Source organism: Bombina bombina, chromosome 7, assembly GCF_027579735.1.
Source record: "Bombina bombina isolate aBomBom1 chromosome 7, aBomBom1.pri, whole genome shotgun sequence".
In the NCBI taxonomy this organism is placed as follows: domain Eukaryota; kingdom Metazoa; phylum Chordata; class Amphibia; order Anura; family Bombinatoridae; genus Bombina; species Bombina bombina.
In genome coordinates this window covers 627,795,168-627,815,751 of record NC_069505.1, presented here as the reverse complement: position 1 = coordinate 627,815,751, position 20,584 = coordinate 627,795,168, and the positions used below count along the sequence as shown (strand labels likewise).

Sequence of the window (20,584 nt, the reverse complement as noted above, 5' to 3'; positions counted from 1 at the left end):
TCTCCCTACTCAAGCCAGTCATCTACAATCGGTACTCTATCATGAGGAAACCACCTCCTCCACTTTCCGTAGAGGGAACTTCTGAGTTTGAAGTCAGCCAGATTCTCGATTCCAAGCTATAGGGCAATGGGCTGTACTACCTGGTCCATTGGAAGGGTTATCCTATTTCTGAACGATCTTGGGAACCGGCCTCTCATGTTCATGCTCCAGCTCTTGTCAAGTCTTTTCACAAGAAATACCCTGCCAGGCCCGGTCGGGTCCCCCGGAGGGGTCCTTGAGGAGGGGGCACTGTCAGGCTCGGCTGCTGGGAAGCAGTCCTCTCTGTGTGCTTGATTTACAGGTGTCTGAGCCACCCCTTTCTGATGATGTCACAACCAGGCTTTTTATTCCGGGCTTCCTGTTTCTCCAGTGCCCGTTTGTTTGTTTAACTTTGTGGCTTCTGTTAGGAATTCGCTGTGGAATCTCTCTAACTGTTGCTTTTCTGTTGCCAATCTCTTCAAGGATTTACTATGCTGGATTAATCTTCAACCTCCTGATTACCTGTCTCCAAACAATGCAAGTACTGTTTGTTTTGTGAAACTTTCAAACTGCCTGTTTACCTGCTGCAAACTCTGCAAATTCTGACTACTCTGTGTACTGCCAAACTATTCAAATAGTGTTATTTCTGTGTAACCTTCAATCTGCATGTTTACCTGTTTCCAAACTCTGCAAATACAATTATTTAGTGTAAACCTTCAAACTGCTTGATATCCTGTTGCCAATCTCAACAAGTACTGATTAATCTGTGTTAACCTTCAAACTGCCTGATTACCTGTTGCATACTCTGCAAAGACTGTCTACTCTGTGTTAATCCTCAAACTGCCTGATTACCTGTTGCATACTCTGCAAAGACTGTCTACACAGTGTTAACCCTCAGACTGCCTGATAACAAAATACCTACTCCTGCATTATTAACTGTTTCCTGTTTTACCCTTCTTCTGTCTGAGTATAAGTGGACTATCCCTGCTCTCCTGATTCTGTGGAAGACATTTCCTGAAACCAGTTCCTTATTCAGAAGTCTGTCTGGCTGATATCTTGAATTACTTTGGCACAGGCTAACCCTGCTCCATATCGTGAGTACATTGTTTTTTGGAGGTTGTCGTGGGGTCACATCCTGGATTAAACTCAGAGTGCAAGGGTGTTGTTTAAGTTCGCCCTAGCATTTGGGTCTTCTTCTGGACATTTCCTAACCTGACATATATATATATATATATATATATATATATATATATATATATATATATATATATATATATATATGATTTCTCATATTATATTACTATCTCATAGTGTTTAACATCCCTTTTAAAACATCACTGCTAAGGAAGGAATCAGTCATCTACAATCTGATATTTTAGAACAAAATGTTCTGTAATTTGCAGATAAATGTGCAGAATTGGATTTTTAGTAACATGACGGGATGTACTAGATAAGGGAGTAATACCATAGATTTTAAAACAGTTAAGACAAGAAATTAATTTTTTATCCTGTTCATACTCAATTAGTTGCTGTTGAAGCTCTCAAGAAAACTATATAAGTTGATTTGTGTTTATTGATAAGCTTAGTAGATCTGATGTTGAAGAGAGAGAAAGAGAGAGAGAGAGAGATTTATGATACTACCAATCTGATAACTCGGATTAAGGGGCAGTAAAAATGTTTGTTTCTGACCATTGATGCTGTTTCATTATATAAATCTATTCCAGAGAATAATGAGCTACTGGGGGTTACATTAGTTTTGGACAGCTACCCTTTTACGATACTATCACTAAACAGCTCATTTTGAGATTTCGTATACCTTTTAACACACAACCTTTTTTATGTTTGAGGGGGATATGTTTTGTAAAAGACAAGGAACAGCTATATATATACAGTGGGGCAAAAAAGTATTTAGTCAGCCACCAATTGTGCAAGTTCTCCCACTTAAGAAGATGAGAGAGGCCTGTAATTTTCATCATAGGTATACCTCAACTATGAGAGACAAAATGTGGAAACAAATCCAGACAATCACATTGTCTGATATGGAAATAATTTATTTGTAAATTATGGTGGAAAATAAGTATTTGGTCAATATCAAAAGTTCATCTCAAGACTTTGTTATATATCCTTTGTTGGCAATGACAGAGGTCAAACATTTTCGGTAAGTCTTCACAAGGTTGTCACACACTGTTGCTGGTATGTTGGCCCATTCCTGCATGCAGATCTCCTCTAGAGCAGTGATGTTTTGGGGCTGTCGCTGGGCAACACAGACTTTCAACTCCCTCCAAAGGTTTTCTATGGGGTTAAGATCTGGAGACTGGCTAGACCACTCCAGGGCCTTGAAATGCGTCTTACGAAGCCACTCCTTCATTGCCCGGGTGGTGTGTTTGGGATCATTGTCATGCTGAAAGACCCAACCATTTTTCATCTTCAATGCCCTTGCTGATGGAAGGAGGTTTGCACTCAAAATCTCACGATACATGGCCCCATTCATTTTTTCATGTACACGAATCAGTCTTCCTGTTCCCTTTGCAGAGAAACAGCCCCGAAGCATGATGTTGCCACCCACATGCTTCACAGTAGGTATGGTGTTCTTTGGTTGCAACTCAGCATTCTCTCTCCTCCAAACACGACGAGTTGTGTTTCTACCAAACAGTTCTACTTTGGTTTCATCTGACCATATGACATTCTCCCAATCCACTTCTGGATCATCCAAATGTTCTCTAGCATACTTCAGATGGGCCCAGACATGTACTGGCTTAAGCAGGGGGACACGTCTGGCACTGCAGGATCTGAGTCCCTGGTGGTGTAGTGTGTTACTGATGGTAGCCTCTGTTACGTTGGTCCCAGCTCTCTGCAGGTCATTCACTAGGCCCCCGGTGTGGTTCTGGGATGTTTGCTCACCGTTCTTGTGATCATTTTGACCCCACAGGGTGAGATCTTGCCTGGAGCCCCAGATCGAGGGAAATTATCAGTGGTCTTGTATGTCTTCCATTTTCTAATTATTGCTCCCACAGTTGATTTCTTTACACCAAGCTGCTTGCCTATTGCAGATTCAGTCTTCCCAGCCTGGTGCAGGTCTACAATTTTGTTTCTGGTGTCCTTTGACAGCTCTTTGGTCTTCATCATAGTGGAGTTTGGAGTGTGACTGTTTGAGGTTGTGGACAGGTGTCTTTTATACTGATATCAAGTTCAAACAGGTGCCATTAATACAGGTAATGAGTGGAGGACAGAGGAGCCTCTTAAAGAAGAAGATACAGGTCTGTGAGAGCAAGAAATCTTGCTTGTTTGTATGTGACCAAATACTTATTTTCCACCATAATATGCAAATAAATTCTTTCCAAATCAGACAATGTGATTGTCTGGATTTGTTTCCACATTTTGTCTCTCATAGTTGAGGTATACCTATGATGAAAAGTGCAGGTCTCACTCATCTTTTTAAGTGGGGGAACTTGCACAATTGGTGGCTGACTAAATACTTTTTTGCCCCACTGTATATATTTGCCCCACATATGCCAACCTATTATTGGATTGGTGTAGGCTTCTCCATGTCTTTGACGACAGGAATCCGTTTATAGGGAAGATTCTCTTTTGTGGTCTCTTTATAGATGACCATTTATTTATATGGAAATATACAGAGGAGGAGATTATTTCAGTTTTTTATTATTTGAGCCAACATCAGATATTCTGGATATTCCAATCAGTAACCAAAGTACCTTCTGCCTTAATTCTGACTTGGATGTTAAATTGTTTGTTTAGCCACATTAAAATTGTACATAAATCTGAGGCAACATATTTTTTGCATGTTTAGGTGATTTTGTTTGATGAACCTCCTTTATTAACCTGAGTGAACATTAATAAAAGGTTGAAGGTCATAACCCAATGTCATTGACAAAGTTATGTATGGTCGTACAAAATATGTTTGACTCCTACTAAATTGTGTGTCATTTTTCTAAAGATTAAATACATTTTTAATATTATTAACTATGCAGTTACCAAAATATATTTAGTACAATCTGAAAGTGTTTGATCCTGTTTGAGATATGAAGTAGAGAGAAGTTCCCTGGTGTCTGTGATTCCTGGAGCTTGAGACCATGAGAAGTTCATCTGGAGGATTTTGTATTAGCCGAGAGTACCATTTTACCACCACACAGGTACCAGCCTAATTGTGTTACTTTCATGTGTTCAATTACCCTGTTCAGACATAGGCCCCTATTTATCATCGGTCTTGGGGACCTGATCCGACAATGTGGATCAGGTCCGCAAGACCTTGCTAAATGCGGAGAGCAATACGCTTTCCGCATTTAACATTGCACCAGCAGCTCACAAGAGCTGCTGGTGCAACGCCACCCCTTGCTGACTCGCGGCCAATCGGCCGCCAGCAGGGAGGTGTCAATCAACCCTATCGTATTCGATAGGGTTGATTTCTGGCGATTCCTGTCCGCCTGCTCAGAGCAGACGGACAGGGTTATGGAGCAGCGGTCTTTAGACCGCTGCTTCATGACTTGTGTTTCTGGCGAGTCTGAAGACTCTCCAGAAACATGGCCCTTCAAGCTCCGTACGGAGCTTGATAAATATGGGCCATACTATCCTAAAGGGTGCATCCTTCTTTATTTATATACTGATATCTTCTTTACACTGAACCATGAGCAGGGAGCTACCTTAAAGCAACCATTTAGGACCTGTGAGGTGTGTGTATCTTTATTGAGACTGTCTATTGGCTGCGCTAGATGTTCTCTTGTCACATATATTTTGAGCTCTATTATACAGTGAGCTTTTGTATTTGGGCAGATTATCACTTATGTTTTTTATTCATTTTTATATAGTAATTGTTTGTTTTGTTATAGTCTGTTGGGCACTTTCTCTTCACTTCAATTTAATATGTAAGGGATTTTCACACAAGTAGCGCCCCCTGACTTATTTTATTTAGTTCTATGACATTTTCAAATTAAATACTAAACTTATCATACTTTATCCTTATGTCTGTAGCACCTCTATTGGGAGTTTATTCCATGAATCAGTCAAAAAGCTTCCACAAATTACTCCTGAACTTGCCACCCCCCATTGTAAGATGATGATCCCTTGTTCTGTTGTTGCTCTTTTTCTATCAAATGCTTCTGCCCCAGCCTTATCCCTGCTCTCCCTTCTAAGCTATAATTATTAAGGTCAAGATAACTTTCCTTGTAAGTTTTATTGTTTAGACCATGTATTAGTTTAGTCGTCTCCTTGTACATAACTGTACACAATACACAAGATGAGATCTCACTAGTGATCTATAAAGTGACCAACCATCATATCATCTGAAGTAATCATTCCCAAGTCCCATTTCTCTCTATAAAATACACTTGAGTGTGTAATTATCTTTTTAGTTTTTAATCTAAAATGCATTATTTATACTTTGTGGTGTCAAATTTTATATCCAATTAATTTTCCCAATTCTTCTGGTTTATTTTACTTTCACCACTCATTGGATCAACCTTTCTTGGAACTGCAGAGATGACATAAACTAAGAAATACTTCATTACAATTTATTGTAGCCACCAAAGGCACTGTTAGCAATAATTAAATCTTGCACAAGATTACCAAAAGTAAGAAGGGCTGCACATTTATGCCCATCCCACCCAAGACACATTGTTATACTGGTTAATGTGGTTTTTTTTAAATCTCATTGCATGACGGCAGTTATAAATGCCATGTGATCATAAGATACAGCCTCATGCTTTGATTTATTTTCAATCAGCTCCATGGTTTCAATCTTGTACCCCATGTCCTTGAGAATTTTTTTTAGAAACTCTTCATCCAGTGTTAGATAGTGGAATTGGTGTTCCCCAACCGTGTAAAATTCACCATTTAACAAAACATATAATATCAGATGGCCACCTGGTTTTAGCCACCTTGAGATCTTCTTCATGCTTGTGGAAAATTCATCTCGACTTTTGCACATCATTCCTAGGGTACTACCAATATATAAACAGTCGACTTTTGGAAGAGTAACTGGGTCAGTTAGATTTTCTTTGGTGAGATCACATTTCCGAATTTTTTTAATTGATTTTTTAAGGTTTTCTTCCCTTTTCTTCCAGTCCTCACTAAAAATATAAGTATTTACAGTAATTAGTTTAAATCAAATATCAAATCTTTCTATTGTTAAATGCTAAAGGCTATGTTTGCATCCTGTTAGCTGCACCGAGCGCTTACCTGCTGAACTGCAGATAGTTTTGTATCAACATTTAATAGTCTATGGGGTGGGCAGTACCATCTGATGTGGGCAGTCTAGAGTTATAATGTATTCAGTATTAGAATAGGATTAGTTAGGGATTTGACAGTGATGAGTTCAGTCTTCTTAAAGGACCATCATATACATATATATATATATATATATAAAATGTTGTTGTGTTTTGCCCGGAAACAACTTCACTCAGCAGTGATTCAAACTTTCTCCCAGTCTGTCCTGGGATAGTTATGAATCACTGCTTTAACCCTAGCTAAGCTTATAAGCTGTGTGAACAGTGATGCTTTGGCGTAAAGGGAATCTGCTGAAAAGCAGACATGAAGTATATTTTGTGCGTAGTGGAGGATTTTAAACTCACCTTTTACCTCCCCCTAATTTAAAATGTTGTTGTGTTTTGCCCGGAAACAACTTCACCCAGCAGTGATTCAAACTTTCTCACAGCTGATGAGTGGCAAAAACCATGAAACAGGCTGTCCTGGGATAGTTTTGAATCACTGCTTTAACCCTAGCTAAGCTTAAAGGGAATGTGCTGAAAAGCAGACATGAAGTAAAAAAGTGTGTCATTGTGAACCTAATTTGCATATCTTACCCAGAATTCCTTGCTGCATTGGAAACAGTGTATTCCAGAGATTTTCTGTGGGAAAAACAGGCCTACTGGCCTGTCTAGATTTGTTAATGAACTACACAATTAGTTATTTTCTCTCTCTCTCTCTCTCTCTCTCTCTCTCTCTCTCTCTCTCTCTCTCTCTCTATATATATATATATATATATATACAATAGAATAGCTGTCTATGCCATTCAAAACAGTACTAGTTTATAGAAACTTAGCAAAGCTAAAGTTAACTTATGTTATGTCGTGCCATAGTACTAAACATGTGTAGAATACAATTGGGGCGTAATTAAGGAAAAGATTTGAACTAACACTTCCATCCTCTCTCCTTTTGAGTGACATCATACTACCTTGGTCAATCTATCTCAAGTGGTCCAATATTTGTCAAGTTTGTTGCTTGACCATTTTTATAAATTTAGGGCTGAGACCCAAACCCTTCTCATTATAAATCAACCATGAAAGTGTAACTTTCAGCGATCTTGATCATTACATTAGGACTTAAAGGGACAGCCTACACAAAAATTGTTATTGTTTAAACAGATAGATAATGCCTTTACTACCCATTCCCCAGCTTTGCACAACCAACATTGTTAGATTAATATACTTTATAACATTAAAGGGACAGTATACTGTAAAATAGTTTTTCCCTTAATGTGTTTACAATTGCTTTTTTACCAACTGCAGAGTAAAAAATGTATGAAAATTTGCTTTTTAAGGTTTATTTCTGTATATTAAAGCTCTGATTTTGTGTTTTGAAGCCACAGCCTAATAAAATAGGTTGAGCTTGTAGGTATAATCAGATCTCATTACTGTATCACATTGTGCACATATACCTGCTTCTTTATCTTATATCTGTCCTTAAAACAATCCCCAATACTTTGAGAGAACAATGGAAAATCAACATTTTATTACCTTATCTCTGCTTTAACACACTGGGAGTGTAATTTCTTCTGCTGGCTGTGTTTACAAAGCTTATCTATAGCTGGTACGCGCGGCCACAAACTTTCAGAATAGGTGGGGATACCACATGCTAAATTAACAATTTCAAATGCCAATATATGGGTAAAGGAGCTACTTGTAAACAATTTAATACACTCCAGCAGGTAAAGTGGATCATTGGGAACAAATTAAAGGGGAGAAAATTTTTGAGTAAACTGCCCCTTTAAACATCTAAATTTCTGCCTGTTTCAAGGCTCTATTAACAGCCTCTTAATCGCATACTTTTCTGTTTGCTTTTCAGAACAGGAGACTGATAGTTCATGTGGGCCATATAGATAACAATGTGTTCACACCCGGGAAGTTATTTAAGAGTTAGCACAACACAGTACTAAATGCAACTCAATAGATTTTAAATAGTCACAGTCAGATGATCAAGGGGCAGTCTGCAGAGGCTTAGATACAAGGTAATCACAGAGGTAAAATGTATATTAATATAACTGAGATAAGGAGCAGTCTGCAGAGGCTTAGATACAGGGTAATCACAGAGGTAAAAAGTATATTAATATAACTGAGATAAGGGGCAGTCTGCAGACGCTTAGATACAGGGTAATCACAGAGGTAAAAAGTATATTAATATAACTGAGATAAGGGGCAGGCTGCAGAGGCTTAGATACAAGGTAATCACAGAGGTAAAAGTATATTAATATAACTGAGATAAGGGGCAGTCTGCAGAGGCTTAGATACAAGGTAATCACAGAGGTAAAATGTATATTAATATAACTGAGATAAGGAGCAGTCTGCAGAGGCTTAGATACAGGGTAATCACAGAGGTAAAAAGTATATTAATATAACTGAGATAAGGGGCAGTCTGCAGAGGCTTAGATACAAGGTAATCACAGAGGTAAAAAGTATATTAATATAACTGAGATAAGGAGCAGTCTGCAGAGGCTTAGATATAGGGTAATCACAGAGGTAAAAAGTATATTAATATAACTGAGATAAGGAGCAGTTTGCAGAGGCTTAGATACAAGGTAATCACAGAGGTAAAAAGTATATTAATATAACTGAGATAAGGGGCAGTCTGCAGAGGCTTAGATACAAGGTAATCACAGAGGTAAAATGTATATTAATATAACTGAGATAAGGAGCAGCCTGCAGAGGCTTAGATACAGAGTAATCACAGAGATAAAAAGTATATTAATATAACTGAGATAAGGAGCAGTCTGCAGAGGCTTAGATACAAGGTAATCACAGAGGTAAAAAAGTATATTAATATAACTGAGATAAGGAGGCAGTCTGCAGAGGGTTAGATACAAGGTAATCACAGAGGTAAAAAGTATATTAATATAACTAAGATAAGGAGCAGTCTGCAGAGGCTTAGATACAAGGTAATCACAGAGGTAAAAAAGTATATTAATATAACTGAGATAAGGGGCAGTCTGCAGAGGCTTAGATACAAGGTAATCACAGAGGTAAAATGTATATTAATATAACTGAGATAAGGAGCAGTCTGCAGAGGCTTAGATATAGGGTAATCACAGAGGTAAAAAGTATATTAATATAACTGAGATAAGGAGCAGTTTGCAGAGGCTTAGATACAAGGTAATCACAGAGGTAAAAAGTATATTAATATAACTGAGATAAGGGGCAGTCTGCAGAGGCTTAGATACAAGGTAATCACAGAGGTAAAATGTATATTAATATAACTGAGATAAGGAGCAGCCTGCAGAGGCTTAGATACAGAGTAATCACAGAGATAAAAAGTATATTAATATAACTGAGATAAGGAGCAGTCTGCAGAGGCTTAGATACAAGGTAATCACAGAGGTAAAAAAGTATATTAATATAACTGAGATAAGGAGGCAGTCTGCAGAGGGTTAGATACAAGGTAATCACAGAGGTAAAAAGTATATTAATATAACTAAGATAAGGAGCAGTCTGCAGAGGCTTAGATACAAGGTAATCACAGAGGTAAAAAAGTATATTAATATAACTGAGATAAGGGGCAGTCTGCAGAGGCTTAGATACAAGGTAATCACAGAGGTAAAATGTATATTAATATAACTGAGATAAGGAGCAGTCTGCAGAGGCTTAGATACAGGGTAATCACAGAGGTAAAAAGTATATTAATATAACTGAGATAAGGAGCAGTCTGCAGAGGCTTAGATAAAAGGTAATCACAGAGGTAAAAAGTATATTAATATAACTGATATAAGGAGCAGTCTGCAGAGGCTTAGATACAAGGTAATCACAGAGGTAAAAAGTATATTAATATAACTGATATAAGGGGGCAGTCTGCAGAGGGTTAGATACAGGGTAATCACAGAGGTAAAAAAGTATATTAATATAACTGAGATAAGGAGCAGTCTGCAGAGGCTTAGATACAAGGTAATCACAGAGGTAAAAAGTTTACTAATATAACTGAAATAAGGAGCAGTCTGCATAGGGTTAGATACAAGGTAATCACAGAGGTAAAAAGTATATTAATATAACTGAGATAAGGGGCAGTCTGCAGATGGTTAGATACAGGGTAATCACAGAGGTAAAAAGTATATTAATATAACTGTGTTAGTTGTGCAAAACTGGGGAATGGGTAACAAAGTCTATGGAACAAGAATGAGCAAACTGTTTATATATGTAAATGTACCTTGTAATGTGCTCTAGACATCGTTTTTTATTCCAAGGAGCTAGGACCATCCTGAGCTAAGACATTGAGGTTTTCATAACATCTGTATAACCACAATGTGTCATGTACTCTCACACAAAGATGGCCGCCGTGGTTAAACCAAGTAAAATATATTATTATTTTTTTAAATTGTGTTTTTTTTAAAATTGTGGTTTTGCAATATTAATACATAAGGTAATAAAGAAAAGCCTAGGAAAATTATAAAATGCTCAAGCAACCTATGCTGGGCCACTTAAGATGGATTAGCCCACCTGTTACTGGTCAATCAATGACAGGCTCTAACATTTCCACTTAGGGGTGTACTCACTTTTGTTGCCAAAGGTTTAGAGATTAATGGCTTTGTGTTGAGTTATTTTGAGGGGACAGCAAATTTACACTGTTATACAGGCTGTACACTCACTACTTTACACTGTTATACAGGCTGTATACTCACTACTTTACATTGTTATACAGGCTGTACACTCACTACTTTACACTGTTATACAGGCTGTACACTCACTACTTTACACTGTTATACAGGCTGTACACTCACTACTTTACACTGTTATACAGGCTGTACACTCACTACTTTACACTGTTATACAGGCTGTATACTCACTACTTTACACTGTTATACAGGCTGTACACTCACTACTTTACACTGTTATACAGGCTGTACACTAACTACTTTACACTGTTATACAGGCTGTACACTCACTACTTTACACTGTTATACAGGCTATATACTCACTACTTTACACTATTATACAGGCTGTACACTCACTACTTTACACTGTTATACAGGCTGTACACTCACTACTTTACATTGTTATACAGGCTGTACACTCACTACTTTACACTGTTATACATGCTGCACACTCCCTACTTTACACTGTTATACAGGCTGTACACTCACTACTTTACATTGTTATACAGGCTGTACACTCACTACTTTACACTGTTATACAGGCTGTACACTCACTACTTTACACTGTTATACAGGCTGTACACTCACTACTTTACACTGTTATACAGGCTGTACACTCACTACTTTACAATGTTATATAGGCTGTACACTCACTACTTTACACTATTATACAGGCTGTACACTCACTACTTTACACTGTTATACAGGCTGTACACTCACTACTTTAAACTGTTATACAGGCTGTATACTCTACTCTACTTTACACTGTTATACAGGCTGTACACTCACTACTTTACATTGTTATACAGGCTGTACACTCACTACTTTACACTGTTATACATGCTGCACACTCACTATTTTACACTGTTATACAGGCTGTACACTCACTACTTTACATTGTTATACAGGCTGTACACTCACTACTTTATACTGTTATACATGCTGCACACTCACTATTTTACACTGTTATACAGGCTGTATACTCACTACTTTACACTGTTATACAGGCTGTACACTAACTATTTTACACTGTTATATAGGCTGTACACTCACTACTTTACACTGTTATACAGGCTGTACACTCACTACTTTACACTGTTATACATGCTGCACACTCACTACTTTACACTGTTATACAGGCTGTATACTCACTACTTAACACTGTTATACAGGCTGTACACTCACTACTTTACATTGTTATACAGGTTGTACACTCACTACTTTACACTGTTATACATGCTGCACACTCACTACTTTACACTGTTATACAGGCTATACACTCACTACTTTACACTGTTATACAGGCTGTACACTCACTACTTTACACTGTTATACACTGATATACAGGCTGTACACTCACTACTTTACACTGTTATGCAGGCTGTACACTCACTACTTTACACTGTTATACAGGCTGTACACTCACTGCTTTACACTGTTATACAGGCTGTACCCTCACTACTTTACACTGTTATACAGGCTGTACACTCACTACTTTACATTGTTATACAGGCTGTACACTCACTACTTTACACTGTTATACATGCTGCACACTCACTATTTTACACTGTTATACAGGCTGTACACTCACTACTTTACATTGTTATACAGGCTGTACACTCACTACTTTACACTGTTATACAGGCTGTACACTCACTACTTTACACTGTTATACAGGCTGTACACTCACTACTTTACACTGTTATACAGGCTGTACACTCACTACTGTACACTGTTATACAGGCTGTACATTCACTACTTTACACTGTTATACAGGCTATATACTCACTACTTTACACTGTTATACATGCTGTACACTCACTACTTTACACTGTTATACAGGCTGTACACTCACTACTTTACATTGTTATACAGGCTGTACACTCACTACTTTACACTGTTATACATGCTGCACACTCCCTACTTTACACTGTTATACAGGCTGTACACTCACTACTTTACATTGTTATACAGGCTGTACACTCACTACTTTACACTGTTATACATGCTGCACACTCCCTACTTTACACTGTTATACAGGCTGTACACTCACTACTTTACATTGTTATACAGGCTGTACACTCACTACTTTACACTGTTATACAGGCTGTACACTCACTACTTTACACTGTTATACAGGCTGTACACTCACTACTTTACACTGTTATATAGGCTGTACACTCACTACTTTACAATGTTATATAGGCTGTACACCCACTACTTTACACTATTATACAGGCTGTACACTCACTACTTTACACTGTTATACAGGCTGTACACTCACTACTTTAAACTGTTATACAGGCTGTATACTCTACTCTACTTTACACTGTTATACAGGCTGTACACTCACTACTTTACATTGTTATACAGGCTGTACACTCACTACTTTACACTGTTATACATGCTGCACACTCACTATTTTACACTGTTATACAGGCTGTACACTCACTACTTTACATTGTTATACAGGCTGTACACTCACTACTTTATACTGTTATACATGCTGCACACTCACTATTTTACACTGTTATACAGGCTGTATACTCACTACTTTACACTGTTATACAGGCTGTACACTAACTATTTTACACTGTTATACAGGCTGTTCACTCACTACTTTACACTGTTATACAGGCTGTACACTCACTACTTTACACTGTTATACATGCTGCACACTCACTACTTTACACTGTTATACAGGCTGTATACTCACTACTTAACACTGTTATACAGGCTGTACACTCACTACTTTACATTGTTATACAGGTTGTACACTCACTACTTTACACTGTTATACATGCTGCACACTCACTACTTTACATTGTTATACAGGCTATACACTCACTACTTTACACTGTTATACAGGCTGTACACTCACTACTTTACACTGTTATACAGGCTGTACCCTCACTACTTTACACTGTTATACAGGCTGTACACTCACTACTTTACATTGTTATACAGGCTGTACACTCACTACTTTACACTGTTATACATGCTGCACACTCACTATTTTACACTGTTATACAGGCTGTACACTCACTACTTTACATTGTTATACAGGCTGTACACTCACTACTTTACACTGTTATACAGGCTGTACACTCACTACTTTACACTGTTATACAGGCTGTACACTCACTACTTTACACTGTTATACAGGCTGTACACTCACTACTTTACACTGTTATACAGGCTGTACATTCACTACTTTACACTGTTATACAGGCTATATACTCACTACTTTACACTGTTATACAGGCTGTACACTCACTACTTTACACTGTTATACAGGCTGTACACTCACTGCTTTACATTGTTATACAGGCTGTACACTCACTACTTTACACTGTTATACATGCTGCACACTCCCTACTTTACACTGTTATACAGGCTGTACACTCACTACTTTACATTGTTATACAGGCTGTACACTCACTACTTTACACTGTTATACATGCTGCACACTCACTATTTTACACTGTTATACAGGCTGTACACTCACTACTTTACACTTTTATACAGGCTGTACACTCACTACTTTACAATGTTATATAGGCTGTACACTCACTACTTTACACTATTATACAGGCTGTACACTCACTACTTTACACTGTTATACAGGCTGTACACTCACTACTTTAAACTGTTATACAGGCTGTATACTCTACTCTACTTTACACTGTTATACAGGCTGTACACTCACTACTTTACATTGTTATACAGGCTGTACACTCACTACTTTACACTGTTATACATGCTGCACACTCACTATTTTACACTGTTATACAGGCTGTACACTCACTACTTTACATTGTTATACAGGCTGTACACTCACTACTTTTTACTGTTATACATGCTGCACACTCACTATTTTACACTGTTATACAGGCTGTATACTCACTACTTTACACTGTTATACAGGCTGTACACTAACTATTTTACACTGTTATACAGGCTGTACACTCACTACTTTACACTGTTATACATGCTGCACACTCACTACTTTACACTGTTATACAGGCTGTATACTCACTACTTAACACTGTTATACAGGCTGTACACTCACTACTTTACATTGTTATACAGGTTGTACACTCACTACTTTACACTGTTATACATGCTGCACACTCACTACTTTACACTGTTATACAGGCTATACACTCACTACTTTACACTGTTATACAGGCTGTACACTCACTACTTTACACTGTTATACACTGATATACAGGCTGTACACTCACTACTTTACACTGTTATACAGGCTGTACACTCACTACTTTACACTGTTATACAGGCTGTACACTCACTACTTTACACTGTTATACAGGCTGTACACTCACTACTTTACACTGTTATACAGGCTGTACACTCACTACTTTACACTGTTATACAGGCTGTACCCTCACTACTTTACACTGTTATACAGGCTGTACACTCACTACTTTACATTGTTATACAGGCTGTACACTCACTACTTTGCACTGTTATACATGCTGCACACTCACTATTTTACACTGTTATACAGGCTGTACACTCACTACTTTACATTGTTATACAGGCTGTACACTCACTACTTTACACTGTTATACATGCTGCACACTCACTATTTTACACTGTTATACAGGCTGTATACTCACTACTTTACACTGTTATACAGGCTGTACACTAACTATTTTACACTGTTATACAGGCTGTACACTCACTACTTTACACTGTTATACAGGCTGTACACTCACTACTTTACACTGTTATACATGCTGCACACTCACTACTTTACACTGTTATACAGGCTATACACTCACTACTTTACACTGTTATACAGGCTGTACACTCACTACTTTACACTGTTATACACTGATATACAGGCTGTACACTCACTACTTTACACTGTTATACAGGCTGTACACTCACTACTTTACACTGTTATACAGGCTGTACACTCACTACTTTACACTGTTATACAGGCTGTACCCTCACTACTTTACACTGTTATACAGGCTGTACACTCACTACTTTACATTGTTATATAGGCTGTACACTCACTACTTTGCACTGTTATACATGCTGCACACTCACTATTTTACACTGTTATACAGGCTGTACACTCACTACTTTACACTGTTATACATGCTGCACACTCACTATTTTACACTGTTATACAGGCTGTATACTCACTACTTTACACTGTTATACAGGCTGTACACTAACTATTTTACACTGTTATACAGGCTGTACACTCACTACTTTACACTGTTATACATGTTGCACACTCACTACTTTACACTGTTATACAGGCTGTATACTCACTACTTAACACTGTTATACAGGCTGTACACTCACTACTTTACATTGTTATACAGGCTGTACACTCACTACTTTACACTGTTATACATGCTGCACACTCACTACTTTACACTGTTATACAGGCTGTACACTCACTACTTTACTCTGTTATACATGCTGTACACTCACTACTTTACACTGTTATACAGGCTATACACTCACTACTTTACACTGTTATACAGGCTGTATACTCACTATTTTACACTGTTATACAGGCTGTACACTCACTACTTTACACTGTTATACATGCTGTACACTCACTACTTTACACTGTTATACAGGCTATACACTCACTACTTTACACTGTTATACAGGCTGTACACTCACTACTTTACACTGTTATACACTGTTATACAGGCTGTACACTCACTACTTTACACTGTTATACAGGCTGTACACTCACTACTTTACATTGTAACAAAGTGTCATTTCTTCAGTGTTGTCACATGAAAAGATATAATAAAATATTTACACTATTATACAGGCTATACACTCACTACTTTACATTGTAGCAAAGTGTCATTTCTTCAGTGTTATCACATGAAAAGATATAATAAAATATTTACAAAAATGTGAGGGGTGTACTCACTTTTGTGCGATATTGTATATGATAATGTTAATGTAAAACATATATCTATACCTACATATCTTTAGGAATATATATATATATATATGTGCGTGTGTATATTTATATCAATAGGTATAGATATATACAGATATATATATATATGTGTGTGTGTGTGTATATTTATATCAATAGGTATAGATATATACAGATATATATATATATATATATATATATATATATATATATATATATATATATATATATATGTGTGTGTATATTTATATCAATAGGTATAGATATATACAGATATATATATATATATATATATGTGTGTGTATATTTATATCAATAGGTATAGATATATACAGATATATATATATATATATATATATATATATATATATATATATATAAAAATATATATTTACAATAAAACATTCTCCTGTGTGTATATAACACTGGAATGTGAAATATTAATAACTCTTGTTGAGTTAGTGTGCAAGTGATAAGTGAAATGTTTTTTTCTTCTGCGCCCTCCATTGAAGTGTATGGGGAGAATAAGTTAACGTGGTTGCTATATCTTAAGTCCTTTGGTTAGTGTGCATTGGGTTTCGCTCATGTGCAACCTTTTTCCTTTTTACTTGTAATACACACGCTATCTGACATGCAGAAAAATATTACTTTTAGAAATTTAAACTTATGCGAGAGAGCTAAATAGCGCACTATTTGTAATATAGTTCAAAATGTTTTTGTACACTCATTGTTTCACCTGCTTGGTAAAAATAGTCCTATCAAATAATCAACCAGTCAAAGGATTATGAGGGATCAATCCTGACAGTAAGCCTCCTCTTAAACCCGATTGGTTAATTAATTGATTGATTGATTGATTGATTTAAAAAAAATATTTATACATTTAGAGTAATGGTGTCAGGCTCATAGTAAATATCAGTCCAGGCAGAGACTTAGAGGCACTATGACGGGTCAGTGTACAGATGAGTTGGGAATGACAAGGGTCAGCTGGCAGGTCAGTGTGCAGATGATGTAAGAGTGACAAGGGTCAGATTGCAGGTCAGTATACAGATGAGTTAAGAGTAACAAGGGTCAGATGGAAGGTCAGTGTGAAGATGAGTTGGGAGTGACGAGTGTCAGATGGCAGGTCAGTGTGCAGATGAGTTAATAGTGACAAGGGTCGGAGAGCAGGTCAGTATGCAGATGAGTTTAAAGTGACAAAGGTCAGATTGCAGGTCAGTATGCAGATGAGTTAAGAGTGACAAGGGTCATTGGGCAGGTCAGGGTGTCACATGAATTTAAAATGATATCAAACATGCAGCTGGTCTGCAACCCAGATATTAGAAATATTCTTTACCCTTTGCCTTCAAAATCTGCTATAGTATTAAATGTGTGAGACCAATCATAGGCATCGTCATGAGTAGTTGTCCATTTCTCCAATTCCTTTATGCTAGCGTCATTGAATTCTAACACGGTGATGTCATTAAAGCACTCTGCCAATGGAATAAGGAGTATAATAATGGTGCCAGGCGGCATGCAAATCAAGGTTTCACCTTTAATATGTCCTATGGAAAAAGATGAGATTTATGAAAAACCAGAACAAAAAAAACATGTGTTTTAATTACAGAGACATCCAACAATCAACCAAGCTTTGGGAGTAACAAGGGTCAGAGGGTAGGTTAGTGTGCAGATAAGTTGAGTGACAAGGGTAAGAGGGCAGTTCCGTGTGCAGATTAGTTAAGAGTGACAAGGGTCAGAGGGCAGGTCAGTGTGCAGATGAGTTAAGAGTGACAAGGGTCAGAGGGCAGGTCAGTATGCAGATTAATTAAGAGTGACAAGGGTCAGAGGGCAGGTCAGTGTGCAGATTAGTTAAGAGTGACAAGGGTCAGAGGGCAGGTCACTGTGCAGATTAGTTAAGAGTGACAAGGGTCAGAGGGCAGGTCAGTGTGCAGATAAGTTAAGAGTGACAAGGGTCAGAGGGCAGGTCAGTGTGCAGATAAGTTAAGAGTGACAAGGGTCAGAGGGCAAGTCAGTGTGCAGATTAGTTAAGAGTGACAAGGGTCAGAGGGCAGGTCAGTGTGCAGATGAGTTAAGAGTGACAAGGGTCAGAGGGCAGGTCAGTATACAGATGAGTTAAGAGTGACAAGGGTCAGAGGGCAGGTCAGTATGCAGATTAATTAAGAGTGACAAGGGTCAGAGGGCAGGTCAGTGTGCAGATTAGTTAAGAGTGACAAGGGTCAGAGGGCAGGTCAGTGTGCAGATTAGTTAAGAGTGACAAGGGACAGAGGGCAGGTCAGTGTGCAGATAAGTTAAGAGTGACAAGGGTCAGAGGGCAGGTCAGTGTGCAGATGAGTTAAAGGGATACTGAACCCACATTTTTTCTTTCATGATTCAGATAGAGCATGCAATTTTAAGCAACTTTCTAATTTACTCCTATTATTACTTTTTCTTCATTCTCTTGCTATCTTTATTTGAAAAAGAATGTTCAGAACCTGGACATCACTTGTTCATTGGTGGATGAATTTATCCACCAATCAGCAAGGACAACCCAGGTTGTTCATCAAAAATGGGCCGTCATCTAAACTTACATTCTTGCTTTTCAAATAAAAATACCAAGAGAATGAAGAACATTTGATAATAGGAGTAAATTAGAAAGTTGCATAAAATTGCATGCTCAGTATCCCTTTAAGAGTGACAAGGGTCAGAGTGCACCCATACATATTATACACCATTTTGTAATAGACAAACAGGCATTTCTAGGGATAAAAAGTAAATATACAATAAATATTAATTTAATACCGAAAAAATGGGAAAAAAAGCTTTCTATTTACAGTTTTCTTTGTAACCATTTCTACAAACTAACGGCTAGATTTAGAGTTTTGTCGGTAACGACCCACGTAGCTAACGCTGGCTTTTTTCTGGCCGCACCTTTTAAATAACTCTGGTATTGAGAGTCCACAGAATGGCTGCGTTAGGCTCCAAAAAGGGAGCGTACAGGCATATTTAACGCCACTGCAACTCTCAATACCAGAGTTGCTTACGGACGCGGCCAGCCTCAAAAACGTGCTCGTGCACGATTCCCCCATAGAAAACAATGGGGCTGTTTGAGCTTAAAAAAAACCTAACACCTGCAAAAAAGCCGCGTTCAGCTCCTAACGCAGCCCCATTGTTGTCTATGGGGAAACACTTCCTACGTCTGCACCTAACACCCTAACATGTACCCCGAGTCTAAACACCCCTAACCTTACACTTATTAACCCCTATTCTGCCGCCCCCGCTATCGCTGACCCCTGCATATTATTTTTAACCCCTAATCTGCCGCTCCGTAAACCACCGCTACTTACATTATCCCTATGTACCCCTAATCTGCTGCCCCTAACACCGCCGACCCCTATATTATATTTATTAACCCCTAATCTGCCCCCCACAACGTCACCGCTACCTACCTACACTTATTAACCCCTAATCTGCCGACCGGACCGCACCGCTACTATAATAAAGTTATTAACCCCTAATCCGCCTCACTAACCCTATAATAAATAGTATTAACCCCTAATCTGCCCTCCCTAACATTAACCCCTAATCTGCCGACTGGGGATCACCGCTATTCTAATAAATGTATTAACCCCTAAAGCTAAGTCTAACCCTAACACTAACACCCCCCTAAGTTAAATATAATTTAAATCTAACGAAATAAATTAACTCTTATGAAATAAATTATTCCTATTTAAAGCTAAATACTTACCTATAAAATAAATCCTAAAATAGCTACA

The 20,584-nt window shown here is 37.8% G+C and overlaps 1 protein-coding gene across 1 annotated transcript; it reads right to left on the bottom strand.

Annotated features, from left to right (window-relative positions):
- Positions 1–5,680: 5,680 nt before the first annotated feature.
- Positions 5,681–18,347, bottom strand: LOC128636761 (nicotinamide N-methyltransferase-like). Its single transcript, XM_053689742.1, has 2 exons — positions 18,169–18,347; positions 5,681–6,101 (listed from the first exon to the last, which is right to left on the bottom strand). The coding sequence occupies exons 1-2, from the start codon at positions 18,345–18,347 to the stop codon at positions 5,681–5,683; spliced, it is 600 nt and encodes a 199-aa protein (XP_053545717.1).
- Between the last annotated feature and the right edge of the window lie 2,237 nt (positions 18,348–20,584).